General features: G+C 49.7%; 5 protein-coding genes across 8 annotated transcripts; 2 read left to right on the top strand and 3 right to left on the bottom strand.

Annotated features, from left to right (window-relative positions):
* The first annotated feature begins 2,753 nt into the window (after window positions 1–2,753).
* C19H17orf114 (chromosome 19 C17orf114 homolog) lies at window positions 2,754–3,431 on the top strand. The gene is made up of 2 exons (XM_065898117.1): window positions 2,754–2,826; window positions 3,265–3,431. Exons 1-2 carry the CDS (start codon window positions 2,754–2,756, stop codon window positions 3,429–3,431), a joined length of 240 nt encoding a protein of 79 aa, XP_065754189.1.
* A 1,591-nt stretch (window positions 3,432–5,022) lies between these two features.
* On the bottom strand, window positions 5,023–7,112 carry PSMB6 (proteasome 20S subunit beta 6). 2 transcript variants are annotated; one of them, XM_065896655.1, is made up of 6 exons: window positions 6,891–7,112; window positions 6,414–6,481; window positions 5,958–6,089; window positions 5,713–5,842; window positions 5,367–5,511; window positions 5,023–5,241 (listed from the first exon to the last, which is right to left on the bottom strand). In XM_065896655.1, exons 1-6 carry the CDS (start codon window positions 6,990–6,992, stop codon window positions 5,099–5,101), a joined length of 720 nt encoding a protein of 239 aa, XP_065752727.1. In that variant the 5' UTR covers window positions 6,993–7,112; the 3' UTR covers window positions 5,023–5,098. The 2 variants fall into 2 exon arrangements, with proteins under 2 accessions (XP_065752727.1, XP_065752728.1); XM_065896656.1 differs by having other exon boundaries at window positions 5,197–5,261; window positions 6,891–6,992.
* A 5,625-nt stretch (window positions 7,113–12,737) lies between these two features.
* Window positions 12,738–14,051, bottom strand: GLTPD2 (glycolipid transfer protein domain containing 2). The gene is made up of 4 exons (XM_065898056.1): window positions 13,946–14,051; window positions 13,775–13,839; window positions 13,352–13,518; window positions 12,738–13,254 (listed from the first exon to the last, which is right to left on the bottom strand). Exons 1-4 carry the CDS (start codon window positions 14,049–14,051, stop codon window positions 12,738–12,740), a joined length of 855 nt encoding a protein of 284 aa, XP_065754128.1.
* A 2,264-nt stretch (window positions 14,052–16,315) lies between these two features.
* VMO1 (vitelline membrane outer layer 1 homolog) lies at window positions 16,316–17,330 on the top strand. 3 transcript variants are annotated; one of them, XM_065897610.1, is made up of 3 exons: window positions 16,316–16,521; window positions 16,600–16,716; window positions 16,967–17,330. In XM_065897610.1, the coding sequence occupies exons 1-3, from the start codon at window positions 16,336–16,338 to the stop codon at window positions 16,982–16,984; spliced, it is 321 nt and encodes a 106-aa protein (XP_065753682.1). In that variant the 5' UTR covers window positions 16,316–16,335; the 3' UTR covers window positions 16,985–17,330. The 3 variants fall into 3 exon arrangements, with proteins under 3 accessions (XP_065753682.1, XP_065753681.1, XP_065753683.1); XM_065897609.1 differs by having other exon boundaries at window positions 16,336–16,523; window positions 16,603–16,716; XM_065897611.1 differs by having other exon boundaries at window positions 16,336–16,523; window positions 16,603–16,696; window positions 16,967–16,984.
* A 705-nt stretch (window positions 17,331–18,035) lies between these two features.
* On the bottom strand, window positions 18,036–24,600 carry TM4SF5 (transmembrane 4 L six family member 5). Its single transcript, XM_065897682.1, has 5 exons — window positions 24,265–24,600; window positions 19,281–19,361; window positions 18,762–18,898; window positions 18,345–18,528; window positions 18,036–18,270 (listed from the first exon to the last, which is right to left on the bottom strand). Exons 1-5 carry the CDS (start codon window positions 24,436–24,438, stop codon window positions 18,256–18,258), a joined length of 591 nt encoding a protein of 196 aa, XP_065753754.1. The 5' UTR covers window positions 24,439–24,600; the 3' UTR covers window positions 18,036–18,255.
* Between the last annotated feature and the right edge of the window lie 430 nt (window positions 24,601–25,030).

Genomic DNA, 25,030 nt, shown 5'->3' on the forward strand with positions numbered 1-25,030 from the left:
TAGTTTTATTTGCATTTCTCTGATGACTAATGATGTTGACCATGTTTCATGTGCTTATTGACCATTTTTATATCTCAAGTGTTCAATTCTTTCACTAATTTTTTTAAAAACCATGTTATTTGTCTTATTATTGATTTGTAAGAGTTCTTTATATATTTTGGATACAAATCCTTCATCAGATATATGTATTGCAAATATTTTCACCCAGAATGTGCCTTGTTTTTTTAAAATAATGGTGCCTTTTGGGAATTCCCTGTTGGTCCAGTAGGACTTGGCTCTTTCACTGCTGGGGCCCAGCCACTGAGCATGGCCAAAATAAATAAATAAATAAAATAACGGTGCCTTTTGAAAAGCAGAGGTTTTTTATGTTGATTATTTTGTGGCCTGTAGACTATTACTCAGCAATAAAAATGAATAAAGGGTAAAATGGTACAGCCACCTCGGAAACAGTTTCAAAATGTTAAGCGTAGAGTTACCGTGTGGCCCAGCAATTCCACTCCTAAGTATATGCCAAAAAGAACTGAAAATGTATGCCCTCACAAAAACTTGTACATGAATGTCCTCAGTAGTATTATTCAAATAGCGAAAAAGTAGACACAAACTAAAATGTCCATCAAGTAATGAATAGATAAACAAAATGTGGTGTATCCCTACCATGGAATATTATTCAGCCATTAAAAGGAATGATGTACTGATACATGCTACAACAGGGATGGACCTTGAAACATTATGCTAAGCGAAAGAAGCCAGACACAAAGGACCACATATTACATGATTCCATTGCTATGAAATGTCCAGAATAAGTAAATTCAAAGAGACCATAGCTGGGACAGTAGCTGGGGAGAAGGACAGGGGAGTGACTGCTAATGGGTACAGGGTTTCTCTTGAGGGTGATGAGAAGGTTATAACATTAGTTGTGATGGTTGCACACCTCTGTGAATATAGTAAAAAACCACTGAATTGTAGACTTTAAAGGGTGAATTTTATGGTGCATGAATTATTTCTCAATAAAGTTGTTATTACAAAAAATACAAACTGTTAATACATACAACACGGGTGAATTTCAAAACCATTATGCTGAAAGAAGCGTACACAAAAGAGTAGTACTATATGATTCCATCAATATAAAGTTCTGGAACAGAAAAACCAATCTATAGTGATGGAAATCAGATCAGTAGTTGCCTGTGGCAGGGAGTGGGGAAAAAGAGGGAGAGTAAAGGCCACACAGGGAACTTGGTGATGGAGATGTCCTATATCTTGATTCGGGTGGTGATTACATGGGTGTATGCACTTGTCAAAACTCATAGAACTGTACACTAAGATGTGTGCATTAACTTGTATGTAAAATTTTACTTCCATAAAGTTAATTTAAAAAACAGATTTTCCAATATAAAATAAAAATTAAATTTAAAAAGAAATAAAATAACAGATTTCAGTCAGGCAGCATAGTCAGCAGTGCTTTCCAACCTTTCCCACATCATGATACCCTTAGGGAATGATAATATAGCTCTTGGAGGGCATTTAGAGTCCTTGGTTAGCATACTGTGGACCTGAGGCTCCCAGCCCGGGCTCTGGCTGCCTTAAACCTGGCTGAGGGCAATACCTGTCAGGAACATGCTTGGGAAGCTCAGTGTGGCAGTTAACAGAGTGGACTCTGGGGTCAGACTGAAGAGGGTGAGGGAAAGTACTGCTCTTCTGATAACTGCCTGCGTGACCTTGGGCAAGCTACCTAATCTCCCAGTGCCTCTGATTCCTCATCTCTGAGATCAGCATAATAATAACACTTACTTTAAAAGATCACTGACGTTAAAAAGAAAAAGGGACTTCCCTGGTGGTCCAGTGGTTCAGACTCCCAATGCAGGGGGCATGGATTCAGTCCCTGGTCCGGGAACTAATACCCCACATGCTGCACGGCGTGGCCACACACACACACACACACACACACACACAAATCACTGACAGGATCAAGTGAGATACATGTAAAATCCCTAGAATCTACCTGGCACAGCATAATTAATCAATTACAACTATTTTCATAAAAGGGGTCGAGAGCTACTGGACCATTTGAGAACATAACATTTCCCTAACTAGTAAAGTTTCTTGTTCTAAAAAAATAAACTATTCTTTAAATTTTTTACATCTTGGGCATTCTAAATACAAATGAATCTCATTCTAAAATATAAATGAGGGACTTCCCTGGTGGCCCAGTGGCTAAGACTCTGCGCTCCCAATGCAGAGGGCCCGGGTTCAATCCCTGGTCAGAGAACTAGATCCCACAGGCCGCAACTAAAAGATCCCGCACGCGGAAACGAAGATCCCACATGGCGCAACTAAGACCCGGCACAGACAAATAAATAAATAAATAAATATTAACAAAAAATAAAATACAAATGAATCCCCAGCAGGGTCCAGCCTGGCACCCTTGTCGTCTGGCATTGCTACGATGAATTTTCACTGCCGGCACTTGTGTGTCTGTCTCTACCATGCCTCCCCTCCTAGTCTCCTCCTGCTTCTCCATGGGGGTCAGAGACGACCCCAAAATTAAGGGGGTACAAAAGGATAGGCGTTTGAGTGGGGGATTCCCCATCCCTTCCCTCCTCCCTCTTCTCCCCCTTCCATCTCCTGGCGCCTGTAATCACCAGGCGGTCTGAGGCTAAGTGGTAGTTTTGCCCACAGTGGAGGGGCTTGGAAACCACACCCCTCCTAGGGCGCTCCTGGCCATTGTCAGCATCCCACTCTCGTCCATTATTGAGATGGATCTGAAGGGGGCATGGTGTTTCCCATGGTGTGGGTGCCGGAGACAGCGGGGGACTGAAAGAGGAGCAGGTACGGGGGAGATAGAGGAAAAGGTGGGCTGCCAGGCAGACAGACAAACTGCACTGGGGAGAAAGGTAAATGCTCAAATCAGGGAAGGGAAAAGGATAATCTGCCCCCTGGGCGGGAGGTGGATTTATCACTTCGCCAAAGGATTGGCTAAACACTTTGCAGGGCCCAGTGCGAAACGGAGAAGTGGGACCCCCTTATTAAAAAAATTATTAAGAATTTCAAGACAGTGACAGCAGAGCATTACACCAAGCATGGGGGCCCTTCTGAGTGTGGCCCCGTGTCCAGTGCATAGGTCACAGGCCAGGGAAGCCAGCCCTGCTGCCAACGTCCCCTCTCCTCTCCCTGCTGATGCTAGCGACACTCACCCCCTAGGTTCCCTGGTCTCTTTCCTCCTCCTGACACACAACTCCTTTCTTCCCCCTCCAATCTCTCTTTTAGGCCTGGATCCAGCTGCTCCCCCAGATCCAGATCCCAGCCCAGCTGTAGCCTCCATCGTGGCTGAGGGAGGGTCCCTTGGGTCTGGCGCCTACTTCAGCAGGAAAGCCCGTCTCTCCTTCCGCCACCAGCTGCATGACATAGCATCGGCCAACGACTCCACCATTTGAAGGGGACAACCAAGGGCTGAACTTCCAGGAGGCCTTGGCAACCTTCCTTCCCCCGCCTTCTCAGTCATCCCAGTGTCCAGCTCCCTCAGATCCCTCATGACCTTCTTATTAAATACACTGAGAATTGCCAAGTGCTGTGTGTATGTGCATGTTTTGGAGAGGAGATGGGACCACGACACCAGGGCTGTTATGGGGCTGACGTGGGAAGTGCAGCATGAGGTGGGAGTGAGGACGCAGGATTGGGGAACAGGAGGCAGCTGATCTCATGCGGCGCCCAGCTGTGCCTAGCAGGAAGTAGGTTTGCTGAAATCAAGCTTCAGAGTTGAGTGTGGTGAGAGCAGTTTGGAGCAGGTGCGGGGTAGGCAGGACAGCAGATGGGGCTAGGGAGCGTATTCGTTCAATGACTATCAAATGTCCACTCCCTGCCAGGCATTGAAAATATATCAGTGAATCAAGCACAAGGAATTCTCTCTTCTCACTGAATCTGCTTTCTGGTAGGGGAGGCAGACAATAAATAAATAAGCATGGTAATAGGAGACAGCGGTAAGTACTGCTACGAAGAAAATTAAACAGGTAATGTGAGAGCAGGGTGGAGGAGGGTGGTGTTTCTTAAAATTCAAGTGGCCAGGAAAGGGCTTTCTGTTGAGGGATGTAGAGTTCTCAGGATTTTGGAGTACAAGGGAAAGAGGAATCAAAGATGCCTTGAGACAGGGAGGACCGGGAGAACAGGTTTTGCAGAAAATCAAAAGTTCCGCATTGGTTCGAGATACACATTTGGGGTGAGAGATCCTTCTTCACTTAATTCAGGACCTCACCAACTCCTTAGGAAGCCTCCTCTGTACCCCCCGAAATCCTCCAGGGTAGGATTATATTCTAGAACCAGGCTTTCAAATGTGGCTTCCACCGTTCCTTTATCCATAGACTGGAGAAATGTAGATTAGGGCAAGACTGTCGGTCACTGTCAATGAGCACTTGGCTGGAGTGGGGACCGTCTTGCAGGGGCCAGAGCCGGCTCTCAGTTTCTCATCCGTGGGGCTGAAAGGTAACTTCCCATCACCTCCCCATGGGAATGGTGGCTTCTGGAGCCAACCCACAGCACTCCCAGTGGCCGCCCTCTCCCACTCAAGGTCAAACTTAAACTCCATGTGCACCAAGGTCCAACTTCCTCCCAAAAGCCAAAGAAGTCACACTGCTGCTTCTGACAAGATGAGGTGACAGAGGTGACTGTGAAGAGAGGGGACTGTGAACCTGGGTCGGACATGTGGAGTCCTTCTGACTTTAGGGCCAGTAGCCTCCCAGGAGGCAGGAGGCAGGAGGCAGGAGGCAGGCTGAGGGGAGATGACTCCAGTCTCTCTCAGAATTCTGAGTTCCCCCTTAGGCTTAAACAGGGAGGGGAGTGGGTCATTTGCTGGGAGCCCCTACACCAACCACACTAGTGTCACAAAGACCTGGATATGGTAACGAAAGTGTGGGGCATGATGGCCTGGAGAAGGGTCCTCTCCAGCTCCCTCAGGGCAGTGGTTTATACAAACAGAAATGGGCCAGAGAAGTTCAGGCTTGAGGTTAAGAAAAGAACCCCAAAGCACACAGGTTCTCACTGACAAACTATTTATTGAATTTTGTCATCAGTATGGGATGTCTCTTGTTGTATCTTAGAATCCTAGGATTCAGGGAGGTGGTAAAGTGGCAATGGTGAATTTGGGAATCTGGTCTCCCAAAAGTACCTGCCGCTCTACCCCTGATTCCGCAATGGCTGCCAGGCGGATCACTCCTCCGCTGGAGCCATCCCGCTCCATGGCCAAAGCGAGAGCTGTGGAGAAAAGAAGAAAGTTGGGATTGGAGTCAGGTGCTGGGATCGTGGCAAGGAAAGAGGAATGCTGACCTGGCTTGAGTATGGGGATTTATGCTCACAGACCCAGAAGCCGCAGTTCTCACCATTGGCAGTGAATTGCAGACATTCTTCCTTGGTCATGCCCTCCCGGTAGGTAGCATCGACATAGCCATAGATATAGGAACTCCCGGAGCCCCCGATGGCAAAGGACTGTCTTACCATCATACCCCCCATGGGTACCGAATACACCTGCCAGACGGAGGGAGGAGAAGAGTGTCACCATTTGTACCCTCCCCACAACACACATATGTTCGCCTGTCCACTGCGGAACTGGTATGTGAAAAGTTAATAGTAAGTGATGTAGAGACTGGAAAGAGAACTAGAAAATGCCTGCGGTGGGGAGAGAATGAAAGGCATGGCTCCAATGTTCTTGGGGTGGTGGTATCTGACCTGCCCCCCTTCTTGGGGGTCCCAGCCCGCAATGATGATTCCTGCCATCAGGTCTTCTCGGTATCGGTAACACATCTCCTTAAAGAGGCTGGCTGCCGTGTGTACCAGCGGAGGCTCATTCAGCTCGATGCTAGAGGGTGAAGGGAGTCATAGGGAAGGCAGTGTCAGGACCTGGAAGTCAGACTATTCCGTTCCTCAGGTCCCAACTCCTTTCAGATACTTGCTCCCCCACTGCCCACAAGTACCTGTGGAAACCAAGCTGATAAGTGACTGCGTCAGCTACTGCCTGGGTATCAGCGGCTGAGCCTGAGCGGCAGCAAAAAATACGGTCGTGAATAGGGGTCAGCTTGTCAGTCACTCGATTGGCGATGTACGACCTGCAGGATAGCAGAATAGTGAGGGAAGGACCCCACCTGTCTCCCACTTTCATCTTTTACCATCCACTCCCTCAACAGGAATTCCAGTATTTCCTGTTAGTTCTCATCTAAACTGAAGCAGGCTGGAGAACAGACTTTTGCAAGAAGTTCACCAAAAGGTGAAGAGAACTACGAAGCAGTAGAAGCTGGTACAAATCCTAATCTCCCGGGAGGGGCGAAACCTCCCTTCCCACAGTAGTCTATGGAGGGTAAGGATGGGCTGGCAGGCAAGGAAGGAAGGGAAAGACGGGAAGAAGACCTTTCACGTATCTGTCCTGAGCTCACCCAGTGGTTGTTCTGGAGTCGGCTCCTAGAACCACGCCCCCTTCAAATTGCACGGCCATGATAGTGGTCTGGAGAAAGAGGAGAAAGGGGTGAGTCTGGGCCTCTCCATATTCTCCAGCATACACAAACCTTAATGATCCGTCTATCCAGTCCCTAGAATATAAGAAAAGTCGTGCGCCACCAACACATCGTCAAATCTCATGGGGTTCTCAATAACCCGCAGAATTCCAGAAATTCAATCTTCAAGTTCCCAAAGGCCCACCGTGACCTTAAGCTTTCGTCCTGCAAGATTCCAGAATGCCACGCTTCAGCCTACCTTCCACCTCCTCCCACACCACTCCTGCGTCCTTAGGATACCCCGCATCACACAGACCACCTCTCTTCCCCGCCCCTCCAGTTCTCCCAACCCACTCCAGCCTTATCTTTCCATCGCTTCAATCCTTGTGCATCTCTCGTGAACCCCGAGTCCTTCCTTACCCCTGTTGAAACTTCTCGGTTTTCCCAGTCGGGGGTAATGGCCTCAGGCCCCCAGGCTGGTGCTGGCCGCGCTCCCCGAGCAGCTACTAAGGTGGCCGCCATCTTCCTCCTCCGCTACGGCCACAAAGCAACTGTCGTAAAGTGCTCCATCACCCTCTTTTGTCGTGCTCTGAGGCCTTCTGGGGGCGAAGCTGCGCCACGGTTGACGGCAGAAAGGAAAAGAAATGTGTAGTGAACCTTCTTTGCGACCGTGAGAGCTTGATGGCAGCGTGGGTGGCAAACAAAGAAACAAGAAACAAACAAACAAAAAACCCAAACAACAAACAGATCCAAACCGTCTGGAAAAACTACGTTCCTATCGGTATACGCGGGACTGATCGGAGTTGCGATTCAAAGAGTCTTCAGGATAGACTTGAGCGTCTCCGATTTAGAATGACCGCACTATGTTTTCATTTCTCTTAGGTATATAGTTAGGCGTATATACTAGGAGTGAAATTGTTAGGTCATTTAGTAAATTTTTGTTTAACATTTTAAGGAACTGACAGCTTTTCCACAGCAGCTGCCTCGTTTTACATTCTCACCAGCCATGAATGAGGATTCTGATTTCTCCACTTCCTAATTCTTGTGGTGCATTTTTAATTTTACCCATCCTAGTGGGTGTGAAGTGATATCTTGTGGGGTTGTTGTTGTTGTTGTTGTTGTTTTTGCTTTTCCCTGTGATGAGTGACATTGAACATATTTTCATGCGCTGATTGACCATTTGTATATCTTCTTTTGAAAAATACCTATTTAAGTCCTTTGCCTGTTTTAAAATTGGGTTATCTTTTTATTGTTGAGTTATGCGGGTTTTTTTTTTTCCCTTCACGAGCAAAGCATCAAACTTTTTCTTTTCTTTTTTTTTCTTTTGCCGCATCGCGCGGCTTGTGGGATCCTAGTTCCCCCACCAGGGACTAAACCCCGGGCCCCTGCAGTGAAAGCCCAGAATCCTAACCACTCGGTCACTAGGGAACTCCCAACATCAAACTTTTTAAAAAATTGAAGTATAGTTGATTTACAATATTGTGTTAGTTTCAGGTGTATAGCAAAGTGATTAAGATATATATATTTCCATTATAGGCTATTACAAGATATATGAGTATAGCTCCCTGTGCTATACAGTAAATCATTGTTGTTTATCTATTTTATGTATGTAGTTTGCATCTGTTAATCCCATAATCCTAATTGTTCTTTTTATATTCTACATACTACACCTTTATCAGACATACAATTTGCAAATATTTTCTCCCATTCCATGGACTGTCTTCTCACTTTCTTTTCTTTTTTTAAAAATTTATTTATTTTCGGCTGCATTGGGTTTTCATTGCTGCATATGGGCTTTTTTTTAGTTGCAGCTTAGTTGCTCCACGACATGTGGGATCTTCCCAGACCTAGGGCTCAAACGTGTGTCCCCTGCATTGGCAGGCAGATTCTTAATCACTGCACCACCAGGGCAGTCCCAGATTTTGTATTTATTCTTGAGTCAGGTTTGGTAGTGTGTGTCTTTTTAGGAATTTGTCCATTTCATTTAGGTTATCTACTTTATTGGCCTACAGGTGTTTACAGTATTTCCTTATAATACTTTTTATTTCTGTAAGATCGTTAGTAATGTTTCCTCTTTTTTTTTTTGCAGGATCTCAGTTCCTGACCAGGGATTGAACCCGGGCCACAGAAGTGAAAGCCTGGAATCCTAACCACTAGGCCATCAGGGAACACCCCCTCTTTCTTCTTTTTTTTTTTAAATTAATTTATTTATTGGCTGTGTTGGGTCTTTGTTGCTGTGCGCGGGCTTTCTCTAGTTGTGGCGAGCAGGGGCTACTCTTCGTTGTGGTGTGCAGGCTTCTCATTGCAGCGGCTTTTGTTTGTTGCGGAGCACAGGCTCTAGACATGCAGGCTGCAGTAGTCGTGACATGCGGGCTCAGTAGTTGTGGCTTGCAGGCTCTGTAGCGCAGGCTCAGTAGTTGTGGCACTCAGGCCTAGTTGATCTGTGGCATGTGGGATCTTCCTGGACCAGGGCTCGAACCTGTGTCCCCTGCATTGGCTGGCGGATTCTTAACCACTGTGCTACCAGAGAAGTCCCTCATTTTTTTTTTTAATACTCTTTTGTATTTTCTTCTATAAACTCTTTTTTTTTTTTTGGCTGCATTGGGTCTTCATTGCTGCGTGCGTGCTTTCTCTAGTTGTGGCAAGCGGGGGCTACTCTTCGTTGTGGTGTGCGGGCTTCTCATTGCGATGTCTTCTCTTGTTGTGGAGCACAGGCTCTAGGCACACAGGCTTCAGTAGCGGCAGCACACAGGCTCAGTAGTTGTGGCTCACAGGCTATAGAGTGCGCAGGCTCAGTGGTTGTGGTGCATGGGCTTAGTTGCTCCACAGCATCCCCTCTTTCATTTTTGATTTTAGTAATTTGAGTCTTCTCTCTCTTTTTCTTGGTCAGTCTAGCTAAAGGTTCGTCAATCTTAGTGGTCTTTTCAAAGAGCCAACTTTTGTTTTAGTTGATTCTATTGTTTTTCTGTTTTCTATTTCATTTGTTTACACCCTAATCTTTATTATTTCCTTCCTTCTGCTTTCTTTAGATTTAGTTTGCTCTCCTTTTTCTTTTCTTTTCTTTTATCTTTTCAGCTGTGACACGTGGCTTGCAGGATCTTAGTTCCCCAAGCAAGGACTGAACCCAGGCCCCATGCAGTGGAAGCGGGAAGTCCTAACCACTGGACTGCCAGGGAATTCCCTGCTTTTCTTTTTCTAGTTTATTAAGGTAGAAGGTCAAGCTGTTGATTTGAGATCTTTCTTCATTTTTAATATAGGCATTCATAGCTACACATTTCCTTCTGAGCACTGCTTATGCTGTATCCCAAGTTTTGGTATGTTTTGTTTTCATTTTCACTAACCTCAAAATATTTTCCCTGTGATTTCTTCTTTGACCCAGTGGTTGGTTAGGAAAATTCACATACTTGTGAATTTTCTAAATTCCCTTTTGCTATTGATTTCTAATTTCACTCCAGTTTAGTTGGAGAATATTTTGTGACTTCAACCTTTTTAAATTAATTGAGACTTTTTTGTGGCCTACCCTATGGTCCATCCTGGAGAATGTTGCATGTGTGCTTGAGAAGAATGTGTATTTTGCTGTTTCTGTGTGGAGTAGTCCTCCTATGAACCTGCCATACTATTTCTACATACTGCAGCTGGAGCTGCTGTTTTTTTTTTTTTAAAGTATTTATTTATTTGCCACATAGGGTCTTAGTTGTGTCACGCAGGATCTTTCGTTGTGGTGCGTGGTCTTCTCTCTATTTGTGGTGTGCAGGCTCCAGAATGCACGGATTCCAGAGCACAGGGGCTCATTAGTTGTGGCGGGTGGGCTCTGTAGTTGCAGCACGTGGGTTTAGTTGCCCCGCAGCATGTGGGATCTTAGTTCGCTGACCAAGGATTGAACCAGCGTCCCCTGCATTGCAAGATGGATTCTTAACCACTGGACCACCAGAGAATCCCTGGAGCTGGTGTTTTGAATTGAAAATATGATCCAGACAATCCCCCACTTAAAATTAACTCTCAAGATAAAGTCCTGTCTCTATAACATAGTTTATAAGGCCCTTCATGTACTCACTCCTGCCCACCTGTCTGGAATCACATCTCTTATTTACTTCTAAATTTTTTATTGTAATAAAATATAAATAACATAAAATTTAGCGTTTTAACCATTTTTGGTGTACAATTCAGTAGCATGAAGTACATTTACTTTGTTGTGCAATCCCCTCTTTTCTTTTTGACACTCTTGTCTCCAGCCATCTGAACTATTTTTAGTGCTCATACATTCATTCAACAAAAGCTGTTGAATGTCTACTGGGTGCCAGGCACAGTTTGAGGCACTGGAAGTACATCAGGGAACAAAGTAGACAGAAATTCCTAGCCCCATGGAACTTACATGTATTAAGGGAGACAAAAAAGTAAGTGCAATATACAGCATGTTAAATAATGAATCATATTAAGAAGGAAAAGCAAAGAAGGGAGATAGGAAGATGTGTGTGTGTGTGTGTGTGTTGAAATTTTAGAAAGAATAATCAGGGAAGGTCTCACTGGAGAGACATTTAAATAAAGACCAGAAGGAAGGAGGGAAGTTATTTGTATATTTTGGGGAAAAGCATTCTGGACAGAGGGAAGATCAAGTGCAAAGTCATGAGGCAGGATCATGCCTGACATATTCAATGAATATTGACGAGGTCAGTTTAGCTAGTGCAATCAGATCACATAGGGCCTTTGAGAAGCTTTTCATCATTCTCAACTGAAAATATGATCCAGAAAATTTCCTGCAATAGGAAGCCATTGGAAAGTTTTGAGCAGGGAAGTGACATGATATGCTTTATATTTTAAAGATCACTTTGGCTGCTCTATTGAAAATACACTGTAGGGACGCAAAGTATGGAAGAGAGAAACAATTAGGAGGCTATTGCAATAATCCAGGTGATAGATGAAGTTGACTTGACAAGGTTGGTAGCAGTGGAGATAGTGAGAAATAGATTCTGACTGCTTGGAGGTGGGTACGATGAAAGAGAAACCAGAGAGTCAGGATGACTGCAAGGATTTTGGCTTAAGGACCTGGAAGAATGGAATTGTCATTTGCTGAGCTAGCGAGGACTGTGGAGTATTTTGGGAAGAGAGAATATTGGAAGCTCAGTTTTGGACTTGTTAAGTTTGCTATCTCTAGTTGAAATGCAAGTGGAGATGTGGAATAAGGAAGTGATATATAGTATTCTGGAGTCCAGGGGAAAGTGGGTTGGAGTTATAATTTGGGAGTTATCAGTGTGTAACTTTACTATTGTGGGAGTGGAGTCGTTTAATAAACATACATTACTGAGCTGAGCACCTGCTTGGTGTGAGGTAAGACGCACAGGTTTTAGCCTTGGGTAGTTGACAGGAAAGGGTGTCATTTATTGAGATAGGAAACACAAGAGGAGGTGCAGTTCTGGGAGGAGGTGACTGGATTCGTGTTGGATGTGTTGCATTTGTGGTGTCTGTGGAGGTGTCCAGGAAAGAGTTCACTTTATGGGGGCTGCAGCTCAGGGGACAGGTCTGGTCTGGAGACTTGGCACGTAGTTGGCAACTGAAGCTGTAGGAGTGGGTGACATAGGCCAGGAGTAGCGTGAGTCTCTCGGCGGCTGGAAACAGGGATGACACATCTTCCCACATCTATTTTTTCCTGTTTCCCTTAAGCGCCTGCTGTCATCACACAAAACGCCCTAAATCGATGGCTACCAAAGAATACTTTTTTTAAAATAAATTTATTTATTTATTTTAGGGTGCGTTGGGTCTTCGTTGCTGTGCACGGGCTTTTCTCTACTTGCGGCAAGCAGGGGCTACTCTTCCTTGCCGTGCAGGCTTCTCACTGCGGTGGCTTCTCTTGTTGCCGAGCAAGGGCTCTAGGCCTGTGGGCTCAGTAGTTGTGGTTCCCTGCTCTAGAGCACAGGCTCAGTAGTTGTGGCTCACGGGCTTAGTTGCTCCTCTGCATGTGGGATCTTCCGGACCAGGGCTCAAACCCGGGTCCCCTGCATTGGCAGGCGGATTCTCAACCACTGCCACCAAGGAAGTCCCAAAGAATAATTTTTATTCCCCACAGCTCCTCCCTTCTCCCGGAGATTGCGGATAGAGGCAGGGTCTAAAAAACCCACCCCTGTCGAGGTGAGCCTCCAGGGGTGGTGACGTCACCAAGGAAGCGGGGTATATGGCGACCACGCCCCCGCCACCGGGAGGCGGGGCCAAGGGCTCAACCTGGAGCTGCGCCGACCCCTCCCCAGGGCGCTTCCTTCCTCCGGCCAGTAGGCGTCAGGCCAGCTCGAGCAGGCCGCCGTCGGCCAACAAGCCCTGAGTACGGTTGTAGACGTCCTCTAGGGTGCCCGCAGCCCGGACCAGCGCGTTCCGCGCCTCCGCCTCTTTGGAACCCGGACACGCCAGCTCGAGCAAGCGGCCGCGACCCGGGAAGGCGAGGAATGCGAGGTGAGCGGCCTGACGGACGAACCAGGGGTGGTGCGGAGCCAGGGCCGTGCCGTAGGCGTCGCTGCACTGAGCGCCAGCGTCCGGGCCTCCGAGCATCCCGGTAGCCACCCGGTGGAGGCAGAGCTGGGACCAGCGTAGCGCACGGTGCAGCAAGAGCATCGTCATTGAGCCCGGGCACCCGGCCGAGAGTCGTGGGGCGATCCCGGGCCGCTCCCACGCGACCATGGTCGCCAGCGACGTGTAGTGCGCGGCCTCTGGGCCGTGCACCAGAGCCTCGAGGGCTGTCACTTTGGCGGAGGCCTCGCTTGTGGCGAAGGCGAAGATGGAGCCGAGGGGAGTTAGGAACCTGTGTGTGATGGTGGGAAGGGTAGGAAGGTTTGAGAGAGGGCGATGGAGCCACAAAGAGGCGGGGACTGGATGGGGTTGGGGGAGAGACCACTCACCGGACTAGCTCCCTCCATCCTGCCAGGTACTGCGACAACTCCACATCCCTTTCCGGGTTCAGACTGGCGCGGAACGGCCTCATCATGCGGCCCAGCATCCCCTGAGGGCCCAGACACTGAGGCTCTTCCCGTTCCGGGGCCTCCAAGGGTCCCGACTGTTGCCGGTCCTGGGGGTGAGATAGGAGGGGAAAGGAGTGGGAGCAGAAGCCCTAGCTTGCTGGGTTCGCCAAGCAGCCCAGTTGGGCTCTGAAGAAATTATTCCTAAAATCTAGATGGTGTCCCTCTTGCTGTATTCTCAGCTTCTGACGGGAGAAGGGAGAGGAGGAGGAGGGCCTGCCCTTCATCGGATCCTCAGCCTGGTGCACTTCCCCCTGCTCAGGGTCCTACCTGGAGCTCCCAGTCCCAGCCCTTCCGGGAGCATACCTGGAAAGGAGGCGGTTCCCTGGCAATGCAGGACTGGGCCCCAGATCTGCAGCCTGAGAGGGCACCTGAGGGAAGTGAAACAGAACAACGAGGGCTTGAGGAGAGACCTTAGGTCTCAAGGGCCTGGATTCCCCGGTTCCTCCCAGAGCAGGTGAGGGAAGGGGTACTCACGGAGGCTCCGAGCCCAGAGATAAACAAGCAGTAGTGTGAAGACAGCAAGAGGAATCGCACTGCGCAACCAGCGCCGAGGGACCGGCTGAGGCAGTGCGACCCGCATGGCTGCTGCAGGGACCACCGCCCCCTCACCAGCCCCTCGCCAGGCCTTGTCCCTTCGCCTCCAGGAGGGGAGAGAAGCCGCAGTGCCTGAGGCGCAAAGGATTAATAATTAACCTACTAAGTCCCCCTCTCCTGTGCCCTTTGCCCCAGAGGGCAGCATCTGAGGAGAGAGGGACTCAATGAAGAGGATTTGGGGGATTCGGTAGCAGTGACACGTCGCTACATTTCCCTTCCCTGTAAGGCCAGGTTGTAGTAAGAGGAAGGCTGGGTATTGTGAGGAGAGGCTGAGGTCAGAACCAGTTCCCCCACTGAGCAATGGTGGACCCTAAGTTGACTCTGGGCCTGAGTTCCCTCCACTGTACATTGAGGATAATATGTTCTTTTGCAGGCTTCATGTGAGGATTAACTGATATCGTATGTGCAAACACTGTAAGTGGAAAAGCTTGCTACAGTTGCTCCATAAATCTTACCTTTTAAGTTCAAGCATGGGGCACCTGGGATTCAGAGAACACCCTCTTCTAAATTCTCTGTCCTGTCCCCAGGGGACCTTATCTTATTATTTTTTTTATTTTATAAATTTATTTATTTTTTGGCTGCGTTGGGTCTTCGTTGCTGCGCGCGGGCTTTCTCTCATTGCGGTGAGCCGGTGCTACTCTTTGTTGCGGTGCGCGGGCTTCTCATTGTGGTGGCTTCTATTGTTGTGGAGCATGGGCTCTAGGCGCGCGGGCTACAGTAGTTGTGGCACGAGGGCTCAGTAGTTGTGGCTCGCGGGCTCTAGAGCGCAGGCTCAGTAGTTGTGGCGCACGGGCTTAGTTGCTCTGCGGCATGTGGGATCTTCCCGGACCAGGGCTCGAACCCGTGTCCCCTGCATTGGCAGGCGGATTCTCAACCACTGTGCCACCAGAGAAGCCCAGGGGACCTTATCTTAATCTGGGTGCCTGAGGTCTCATTATATAGTTTAGGCTGTCACCTTCTACATTTCTGTAGTTTACTTTTTTTTTTTTTTTTTTTGTGGTACGTGGGCCTCTCACTGTTGTGGTCTCTCCCGTTGCAGAGCACAGGCTCCGGACGCGCAGGCCCAGCGGCCATGGCTCACAGGCCCAGCTGCGCCGCGGCATGTGGGATCCTCCCAGACCGGGGCACGAACCCGCGTCCCCTGCATCGGCAGGCGGACCCCCAACCACTGCGCCACCAGGGAAGCCCTGTAGTTTACTTTTTTTAATCTCCAAATTGATTCCTCAATCATTCATCAAACCAACCTTTATTAACTACCTCCACATGCCAGGCCCTGTACTAGGCCCCATGAAGACAAATGTTCCTTCACAGAGCTCAGGGTCCATTGGAGAATTTATCATCTGTCTCCCCCACTGGAATGTGAGCTCTGATGAAGATAGGGGCCTTTTCTTGGTGGCTGCTCTATTTAGCATTTAGAATATTGCCTGGGCCCAAACACATTATTTCTAAATAAGTAATACTGAATAGACAAAGGAATGTGTATGAAGGGCAGGCAAATCAGGGGTGGTACTCCCCACAACAATTTTTTGTTTTTAATTAGGAGTCCCCCTGGTGGTCACAGGGGGAAAAACATTGAGGGAAAGGCTACTGGAAGCGATGAAAGAAATAGCGTCGTCTCCTGTTCTGTTCCCTGTCCATAAACTTTTAAAAACTGTTCCTGTCTCTGTGTACATTTTCTTTTGAGGGGAAGGGATGTCCCAGATTCTCAAGTAGTCGGGGCCCCAATCACTCACAAGATGCTTCCCAGCTCCCACAGTTCATGGATTCTTGCCCTGTCTCACTCCGATGCTCCCTCACATCCTGGAGGTCCCTGGGGTCCCTGTCCAGTGGGATTCTGGAACCATCACTTCCATCCCTAGCCGTGGGTTCCCCATTTCCTAGTGCTGGAATGTCCCCTGGCTTGCTGACTGTGCCCTTAGGCAAGTCGCTTGCAATTTCGCAGCCCTAGTTCCCTCACTGGCAGAATAGGAATGGTAATTCTCACCTCCTAAAACTGTTGTGTGGATTAAATAAAACATGCCAGCAAAACGCTAACCACGATTCGTGGCCTATAGTCTGTAAACGTTCGGTAGGTTGGTGGTTATTTAAACCTTCCTCCTCTGGCGCTGGGAGCGTCAGTCTCCCAGAGCTGAGAAACAAGTTTGTAGGCTTCCGGAACGGATTAGTTTTGAGTGTCACTTAATCCAGGTGGCCCTTCCGCAGTCGGAGCCCTCTTAGGGCAAAGGTGGTATACACCTGCACAAAGGGCCTGGGCTCACAGAGGCTGCGGGATGGAGCGGGGCGCGGGAGCCAAGCTGCTTCTGCTGCTGTGGGCGACGAGCTTCGGGCGTGCAAGAGCAGATGCGTCGAGCGGCTACACATTGGTCATCGAGGTGACCAACGGGGGGCCCTGGGGCGACTGGGCCTGGCCAGAGATGTGTCCTGACGGATTCTTCGCCAGCGGGTTCTCGCTCAAGGTAGGGGCTCAGGCCTAGGTCTCGGTGGGGACCCCAAGCAGAGGATGGCAGTCTTCTGACTCGTCCTCCGCCGCCCAGGCGGAGCCCCCCCCAAGGCATTCCTGGCGACGACACGGCTCTGAACGGAATCCGGCTGCACTGCGCGCGCGGGAATGCGGAGCTCAACACGCACGTGGTGGAGTCCCAGTCTGGAAGGTGGGGGGCAGGGGCCGAGGATCCCCTAGGGTCGGGATATGCCCCTTACTCTCCATTACACGCATCCCCTACCGATAGGCAGGTTCCTCCAGCGCTGTGGGGAGGTTTAGACCTGGCAAGCGGGTGGGAGACTCCCAGCTCCGCACCTCGGTGGAGGTCAGGTGACTGGAGCACCTGACTGGGAAGCCCCGAGGCCTGGGTCCGGCTGGAGGTGGGTGGGGGAGACCGCGCGTCTCCGCTTTCCTCGCAGGTGGGGCGCGTGGAGTGAGCCGCTGTGGTGTCCCGGCGGCGGCTTCCTGGTGGCTTTCTCGCTTCGCGTGGAGGCACCCGTGACCCCCGGGGACAACACGGCTGCGAACAACGTGCGCTTCCGCTGCTCCGACAGCACGGAGCTGCAGGGGCCCGGTCTGTCCTGGGGAGACTTTGGAAACTGGAGTGAGCCTTGCCCTAAAGGAGTGTGCGGCTTGCAGACCAAGATCGAGCGGCCTAGAGGCCTCCGCGATGACACCGCTGTTAACGACGCGCGCTTTTTCTGCTGCCGCAGTTGACACCATCGCCGCCCTCTCCCAGCCCAAGCCTAGTCCCACCTCCGCTATTAAAGCTTCTCTGTCTTGGCTTTGGTCTCTCTTGTTTTAGGGGTGGGAAACTGCGTAGCCCCATCTTCCTCCTAACCTAGCATTGGGCCAGGCCCAATTAGGATTTGGTTTCAGGAGTCCATGGCAAGCTACTGAAAGTTACCGACCCATAGTTCAGAAAAGACACATTTAAACACAATTTTGCATACAAGTTAAGGAAGTCCCTGCCTTTCTGTGAGCCTCTGCAGACACATCGTCCCCATTAAGAGACCAGGTTTTTTCCTTTCTGAACCACCAGTGACCCCAGATCAAGAAATTTCTACCAAATTAGGAGGTGACAATGCTATATCATCTTAAGGTTTCATTTTCTAGAACTTACGAGGCTAAGATGTCTTTTCCATAGTTTTCCTTCCCCACTGTGCCAAAACTCAAACAGTGGCTTTTCTGTATACTGAGTCCCATTGAGGGTCTTCGTCCTTGCTGCCCTCTCTGCCTGGAATCCCCCAACTGTCCAGATGGTTAGCCCATCCACCAGATTTCAGCTCCAATTTCTCTTTCTTGGACTTTATCTTATTAAAAAAGTCCATCCATCAGTCAATTTCTATCCCACTACCTCCGTGTTTTTAAAAAGTGCTTATCACCAATTAATCTATTGCCTCTTTTAAAAATTGCCCATCTTCTACCCCTGGAATGTTAAATTCTTTAAGAGCACAGAACTTGCCTGTCTTGTTTACACAGTATTTCCAGTGCACTAATAGTTCAATAACTATTTATTAAGGAAATAACAAGCGGGGTGCGAGGGTCCCAAACACGAGAGCCCCAAGCCACGGTGTATATGGAGACCTTCGGACACTCCTTGTAAAGGGCACAATCTGAGACGCGGAAGAGAGCTCTAAATAGTTTATTCCAGGGCGGGGGCGGGCCAGGCGGGTGTCCAGGAGCGACGGACCAGGTCCGTGGAGCCTCAGTGAGGGGCGTCCTGCGGAAAAAAAGTGAGGACTTAGTCAGGGAGCAAATAGATTTCCTCGACAGCTCCATCCCACACAGTCCCACCTCCTTCTTCCGACAATCGCCGCAGAAGACACCAATGGACGCGTTCACCAGCTGCACCCCACACAGCAAAATCTCCAGGCACGAGGCGGCCACCAGCAGCGAGAAGAGTGTCACGTTCCAGGAGACCACATGAGGCGGCTGCACGCACGAGCTCCACTGAGTGCGGTTGAGCAGGTAGGAGCCTCTGCGGGGCGGTGCAGGGTCACGTGAGAGAAGGAGGTCACGCGGAGCGCGCCCCCCTCGGGGCTCCCCGCCCCGCGCAGGCGCCGAGGGGGATATGCAAAGGACTCGTTCGGCCCACGTGGAGGAAGCTGTCTCGAAGCCGAATCCCACCTAGGTTTCTCGGTCCACGTGGGAAAGGCAGGTGGGCAGTAGCAGAGAATGGGGGCGGGGGCGCGAATACAGGCTGAGCCTTACGCGGTGTGTTGGAAGTGGTAGTCCCAGGAGCCGTGCATTAAGCATCGTGGTCCAATTCGGAGCCCGGCTCCTGATACCGAGAGGCAGTAGATGGCACCAAGCATCCCGAACGCCGAGCAGAAGACCGATCGCAGCATCTGGATACGGAGTGCGAGGAGAGATGAGTTGGGCCGTCCCCGCCCCACTCGTGGGCAAAGCGCGCCTAGCTCCCCCCCACCCCCCGCTTTGTTACCGAGCTCTGGCCAGTCTCGCTAAAAATACATTTCCCGTCAAACTCCAGGGCTTGGAGTTCGGCTAATTCTAAGAGCCACTGGCCGCGAAGGTTCATGGGGATTGTAGTTCCCTCCGGTCAGGCCCACTGAAGCCTAAGATTTGCGGGTGCGAGGGAGCGGTAAGATGGAGCCTAGGACTTTGCAGAGGAGCTCGTGAAGCTGGGAATTCTGTGGAGGGGTTTAGGTGTGATTCTTCGAAGACAGATTCAAAGACCTATGCTGAGTGCCGTCTTAATTTGCATCTTACCCTGCAGCGATTCCCACAGCAGCCTGCACCACAACAGCCTTTGCCCCCTGCCCGGACGGCGGAAATTCCTGGACACAGTACCTGTGGGATCAGAGTCGATGTGATAGCGAGTCATGCAGGTCCCCAACTTGGATCAGCACTTACCCCGTATTGTGATGAGGTAAGCTTCCTGTGATGCCTTCAGCCATTTGGACTATAGGGAGACCTTATCTCTACTTCTCCTGGAGCACTGTGGGGCTCTGCTTTAAATTTATCTATATTTATGTGCCTACTTATCTCTGTCCAGATTGTAGCCTCCAGGAGGATAGGGCGCAATATCATTATATCCCCCATAAATCTCAGCATGCAGTAGGTGCCCAACTGAATGGCAGTCAGGAGGCCTGGGTTTAATGCCAACCTTGTGCTCACTTCACACTCCGTGAATTGATTCATCTCTCTGGGTCTCAGTTTTGTCCTCTGTGAAATGGGCTGTTCTCAGGATTTAATGAAATAACAGGTTGCCTTGATGTCAAGACTTGCTCAGAGTAAATGGTCAATAACTATAGAGTCCCTCAGCAGCAGGAAGGAATAGTGGTGTTGGAATGCCTGGTGAACTGGGATTATGGTGGAGGGTGGAGGAGCATGTAAGACTGATGGGAAGAGTAGGAATCCCCAAGATACAGCCTTGATCCTCTTTGTCTTTCTTTCTCCCATGGCCCTCCTCAGAGAGCCCATCCCCTTCCAGGGCATCAGCTGCTTCCTCTAACAATTGTTGTCTCCTAAACTGATGCCTCCAAATTCAAATCTAACTGCCTGAAGGGTATGTTCGTTTGAATGTCTTGGTTTTAGCTTAAGTTCATCCAGCCTCATACTAATCTCACAATTTGTTCCCCCCAATTCATCTCCCTTTGGCTTTCTTGTCTCCATCAGTGGAAATATCCTGCAGGTCACCCCAGCCTAAAAACTTGAATCCTTCACACCTAGCCAGACCTCAAGTCTTTGGGACTTTTCCTTCAATGGCTCTTGAATCTGTCAGTCCTTTTTTCTTCCCTACGGTCAATCCCCAATCACCTCCCACGAGAAGGATGTGCTCAGCCTCCCTACTAGATTTTTGTATCTCTTGCCCTGTGCCAACTCACATTCCATACTACATTGCTACCGCCAGATTAAACTTAGCTTTCAACTGGTCTTTTCCCGATCCAATCCTTTAGGGTCTCCTCAAAGAGTAGCCCATCAAGACTGAACTCCAGGAAGGCATTCGAGGCGTCTCACTTTTGGCTCCAGCCTTAACTTTGTTGCACCAGACCAGGTTCTTTGCCTGTCTTCACATCTCTGGAATTCCACAGCTCTCTGGATCTGTGCCTCCCTGTCTTCCTTGTCTGGCACACACCAACAAGGCGGCATTTTGATCTTCTCCAAAGGAGGGGCTGAGAGTTTTAGTTCCATTATATCATCCACAGCAACCTTACAGAAACACCTGCAGAGTTGAATGAACTTTCCACCAGACACTCTTCCCTCTTCCATGTCTCATGGCAGGTCTAGGGCCAATGCTGGCCCCCTTGCTTAGCCTTTCTGTTTACATCACTTACTCAGAAGCTCCTGGATCCAAAGACACCTGGAATTTGGATTTACCAATTTCAAACGACCTCTCTGTTTGTGTTTTTTTTAATATAAATTTATTTATTTATTTTTGGCTGTGTTGGGTCTTTGTTCCTGCGCACAGGGTTTCTCTAGTTGCCACGAGTGGGGGCAACTCTTTGTTGAGGTGTGCGGGCTTCTTACTGCGGTGGCTTCTCTTGTTGTGGAGCACGGGCTCTAGGCACGTGGGCTTCAGTACTTGCAGCACGCGGGCTCAGTAGTTGTGGCTCACGGGCTCTAGAGCACAGGCTCAGTAGTTGTAGCGCACAGGGCTTAGTTGTTCTGCAGCATGTGGGATCTTTCTGGACCAGGGATCGAACCCTGTATTGTGTCCCCTGCATTGGCAGGCGGATTCTTAACCACTGTGCTACCAGCGAATCCCTGTTTGTGATTTTTAAAAAAATATTTACTTATTTATTTGGCTGCACCAGATCTTAGTTGCAGCACGCGGGATCTTTAGTTGCGGCATGTGGGATCTTAGTTCCCCGACCAGGGATGGAACCCGGGCCCCCTGCATTGGGAGCACGGAGTCCTAGCCACTGGACCACCAGGGAAGTCCCTGATTTTTACTTTTCTAGCCAAAGTGTTTCCTTTTGTTGTCTGAACTCGTCTGTCTTGCTCTCTGCTATCTCGTCTCATTGAAAAGAGAAGGGTAATTGAAAAGGCAGGAGGAAGCACTGAGTTTATAGCTCGAGTCTGTTTAATTTTCTCCATCTCCGTGGCCACTGGCCTCATCTAAGCCACTCTCATCTCCCCTGGACAACTGTAGTGACCTCAGTCTGGTCTTTCTGCACACAGTGCTGACCTCCTACTGTTTACTCACCACCCAGCAGCCAGCCATATCCAGCGGGATATAGAGCAACTAGAACTCTCATCCTTTGCTGGTGGGAATACAATTGGCATAAGTACTTCAGACAACTCTTTGGTAATATCTGTTAGCACTGAACATTTGTGTACCTTAAGAATCAGCAGTTTTACTCCTAGGTATCTATCCAACAGAAATGCAAACGTACATTCACCTAAAGACATTTACAGGAATGTTTATAGAGCATTATTTAGAATAAACCCGAGTTGGGAACTATCCAAATGTCCATCAACAGTAGAATGTTTAAATAAATTGTAGTAATACTTACACAATGGAAATAATTGTGTAAATATTAGAAATAGTAAACTACAGCACTGTGTAACAATATGGATGAAACTTACAAACATAATGTTGACCTCGATAAACCAGAACAAAAGTGTCCACTCTGTATGATTCCATTTATATAAAGTGCTAACCAGACAAAACTAACCTCTGGGATAGAAGTCAGGTTAGTGGGGCCCTTGTTGGTGTGGGGTAGGGCCTGGTGGGAGGCATGTCTGGGGTTCTTGTAATGACCCACATCTTGATCTGAGTGCCCAGAACATGGGTGTGTTCCCTTTATAAAAATTCACTGAGCTATATATTAAGGATCTGGGCATTTGTCTGTATGACTTTCTAAAAAGGTAAAAAGTCCTTCAATAGTCTTCTGTGCACTTATAATAAAATTCAAATTCCTCACTGTGCCTTTCAAGGGTGTAGGTGCTCTGGCCTCTGCCCTCCTCCGATTGGTGGCCTCTCCAGCCCTGAGATGCGAAGGCCTATTCCTGCCTTACACTTTGTACTCACCTGTCTGTCATGCTGATTCCTTCTTTTTGTCTTTCCGGTCTCAGTTCAGAAGTCACCTCATCAAGGCCTTCCTTGAAAATGCTATAAAAAGTGCCCCCCCCACCCCCCCACCTTGCCTCAGGAGCTCTTTACACAGCATCCTGCTTTGTTTTCTTGATGGTCCCTACTTTTATCTGAGATCATCTCACCCGTCTGTTTACTTTGTTCATTCGCTATTAATCCAGTGCCTGTTAATCCAGGCCTAGGCGTCTGGCACACAGCAGCCAATGAAACAGGCAGCCCTTCCTCCTGTGGGGCGTACATTTTTGCTTCCTTGATACTGTGTGTCTCTCCAGCAGAAACACCTGCTTCAGGGAGTGCAGGGCCCTCGCCTGTGTCCCTGTGGTGTAGCAGTAACTGTGAATACACTTGAGAACCTTCTCCAGGGTGGCTGAGAGCATGGAGGCCGGAGGGAAGCTGGGGATGAGCATGTTGGGGGGGCATCCTTGGGGGTCTCCCCAGAAACAGGCAAGTAAGATCGTGGGGAGGTGGTGGTGGTTTGGGCTGGAGGAGGGGTGTGATGTGACAGCGGCGGAGAGGGTGGGGTTGGGAGGAGTGTGACGTCTCAGAGAGGATTGAGGTCAGAGGTATGGCACGGAGTCCAACAGCCATAAATCCATGGGTGGGGGGAGTAGGAGGAAAGACCTGGATGGGTAAGAGGGCATTGTTGGGTAAAGGAGAAGAGGTGTCCCCATTAGCTAACAGACTTGTGGCCAGTGAAAGAGACAAAGGTGAGGCATCCCCCTGAGAATTTCATCAGTCAGCCATCCTGAGAAGTGGGGAACCGTGCCGGGTAGATCTTTTATCTTCATGCCATAAAGATGTTAAATTCGCTTGACCTTCCAAAAAGTTCCCCTAGGGACTTCCCTGGCGGTCCAGAGGTTAAGCCAGTGGGCACGGTTTCAGTCCCTTGTGGGGGAACCAAGAACTTGCATGCCACGCGGTGCACAAACAAACAAAACAACAAAAAAGTTCCCTGAGTGGGGAGGGGGGTGGCGAATGGGGGTTAGAAAGTCCAGGAAGTCTGTGTCTCCCCTTCCCCAACTTCTCCTGACAGATCCTAGTCTCCAGGAAGCCACGGGACCCCTTCTCCACCATACTGACCCGAGTTCTGAGTTTATCCTTAGTGCCCAGCGCACAGTGGGCATCCAGGAACCTGGGTGGAGAGTGAAGGGACATGGAAATAGGGGAAGTGACACTGAGTTGATAGGTAGAAAGACTGATCTGCGACATCGCTCCCTGGCTCCAGATACTGTCACTGTAAACCACACCCGCACCAAGCCCCATTATTGTCTTAACCTGATAACCACCCATGGAACCAGCTGTTCCTTCTGCCTCAACCCCTGTAATGAGGTGTTTCCAGCATCTGCTCAGCAGTGAGGATGGCGAGGGGCTGGTAGGACATACTCCCTACCCAAGAGGGAAGAGTTTCGAGCAGTAAGGCTCCTTCCTTCTCATCCCCCTCAGACATTCAGCTCAGGACCCTGGGGCTGAGAACCTCCCCTACAGAGTGCTCAGTGTTTGGGGGCAGCCTGGGTAGGCTCCGGTACCCCCCCAAGCTACCGCCATCCCTTCCCGGGCAGCCATCCTTTTCCCTCACTCCCTCTCCCTCCTGTTCAGGACCCCGGAGAGTAGCACCCAGCCCCCTGGCCCGTGTGCCCTGGCCAGCCCTCTCACCATCAGGCCCCCGCCGATGAAGCCAGCCATGAGCCAGACTTGCAAGCTGAGGTGGTCCTTGATCCAGGTGGTCTGACCGTTGGGCACTAGCAGGAGGGCGTTGGCCACAATGCAGATCAGGGAGAGGGGGATGAGGGAGAGCCCCACAAAGCGGGCGCACTTTCCCGTGCACATGCTGAGGCTCTTGGAAAGGACAGGCAGCAAGTGAAAGTGAGCCCGAGGTTCCCCGGTCCAGAGGGAAAAACAAGCCCGGAGCAAAGGTCGAGGAGGAGGTGTGGTGAAGCTGGCAGTAGCTGATGATAAGGGACAGAGGCAGGAGACATGGGGCTGCAGCAGAGACACGGAGACACGGGGCTGAAGCAGAGACGCGGGCAAATGGGGAGGATGTGGTGGAGGAGGTGGGGGAGCTTGACACACAGAGGACATTGCCTGGGTTCAGTGTGTTTCCTCTTTTTCTGCACACACCTCTCCACAGAACCTCAGTCTACTCCTTACCTGCTTCGTGACTTAGCCAAGCCCCTTAATGTCTCTGTCTCAGTTGCCTCATCTCTACAAAGGGTATACAGCCAAGGTATGCCCTTGGCTCACGGGCAGGTGGTGAGGATTAAATGGGTTAGGGAGTTCCCTGGCGGTCCAGTGATTAGGACTCAGCACCCTCACTGCCTGCGGCCTGGGTTCGATCCCTGGTTGGGGAACTAAGATCCTGCAAGCCGCGTGGGGTGGCCAAAAAAAAAAAAAAAAAAAAGAGTCAAGGTGAGGGTGAGAA

This window comes from Phocoena phocoena, chromosome 19 (genome assembly GCF_963924675.1).
Source record: "Phocoena phocoena chromosome 19, mPhoPho1.1, whole genome shotgun sequence".
Taxonomy (NCBI): domain Eukaryota; kingdom Metazoa; phylum Chordata; class Mammalia; order Artiodactyla; family Phocoenidae; genus Phocoena; species Phocoena phocoena.

What these genes read in the sequence shown, in the direction of transcription:
- C19H17orf114 (XM_065898117.1), top strand. Translation starts at nt 2,754, where the DNA reads ATGGATCTGAAGGGGGCATGGTGTTTCCCATGGTGTGGGTGCCGGAGA. An exon ending in GGGGACTGAAAGAGGAGCAG is followed by an intron (nt 2,827 to 3,264) that starts GTACGGGGGAGA and finishes TCTCTCTTTTAG; the next exon opens with GCCTGGATCCAGCTGCTCCC.
- GLTPD2 (XM_065898056.1), bottom strand. Translation starts at nt 14,051, where the DNA reads ATGCGGGTCGCACTGCCTCAGCCGGTCCCTCGGCGCTGGTTGCGCAGT. An exon ending in TCTCTGGGCTCGGAGCCTCC is followed by an intron (nt 13,840 to 13,945) that starts GTGAGTACCCCT and finishes CACTTCCCTCAG; the next exon opens with GTGCCCTCTCAGGCTGCAGA. An exon ending in GGGAACCGCCTCCTTTCCAG is followed by an intron (nt 13,519 to 13,774) that starts GTATGCTCCCGG and finishes TCTCACCCCCAG; the next exon opens with GACCGGCAACAGTCGGGACC.
- VMO1 (XM_065897609.1), top strand. Translation starts at nt 16,336, where the DNA reads ATGGAGCGGGGCGCGGGAGCCAAGCTGCTTCTGCTGCTGTGGGCGACG. An exon ending in AGCGGGTTCTCGCTCAAGGT is followed by an intron (nt 16,524 to 16,602) that starts AGGGGCTCAGGC and finishes GCCGCCCAGGCG; the next exon opens with GAGCCCCCCCCAAGGCATTC. An exon ending in GTGGAGTCCCAGTCTGGAAG is followed by an intron (nt 16,717 to 16,966) that starts GTGGGGGGCAGG and finishes CTTTCCTCGCAG; the next exon opens with GTGGGGCGCGTGGAGTGAGC.
- PSMB6 (XM_065896655.1), bottom strand. Translation starts at nt 6,992, where the DNA reads ATGGCGGCCACCTTAGTAGCTGCTCGGGGAGCGCGGCCAGCACCAGCC. An exon ending in TATCAGCTTGGTTTCCACAG is followed by an intron (nt 5,843 to 5,957) that starts GTACTTGTGGGC and finishes TTCACCCTCTAG; the next exon opens with CATCGAGCTGAATGAGCCTC. An exon ending in ACCCCCAAGAAGGGGGGCAG is followed by an intron (nt 5,512 to 5,712) that starts GTCAGATACCAC and finishes TCCGTCTGGCAG; the next exon opens with GTGTATTCGGTACCCATGGG.
- TM4SF5 (XM_065897682.1), bottom strand. Translation starts at nt 24,438, where the DNA reads ATGTGCACGGGAAAGTGCGCCCGCTTTGTGGGGCTCTCCCTCATCCCC. An exon ending in TCATCGGCGGGGGCCTGATG is followed by an intron (nt 19,362 to 24,264) that starts GTGAGAGGGCTG and finishes CTGATCCCACAG; the next exon opens with GTACTGTGTCCAGGAATTTC. An exon ending in GCTGTGGGAATCGCTGCAGG is followed by an intron (nt 18,899 to 19,280) that starts GTAAGATGCAAA and finishes CTCCGTATCCAG; the next exon opens with ATGCTGCGATCGGTCTTCTG.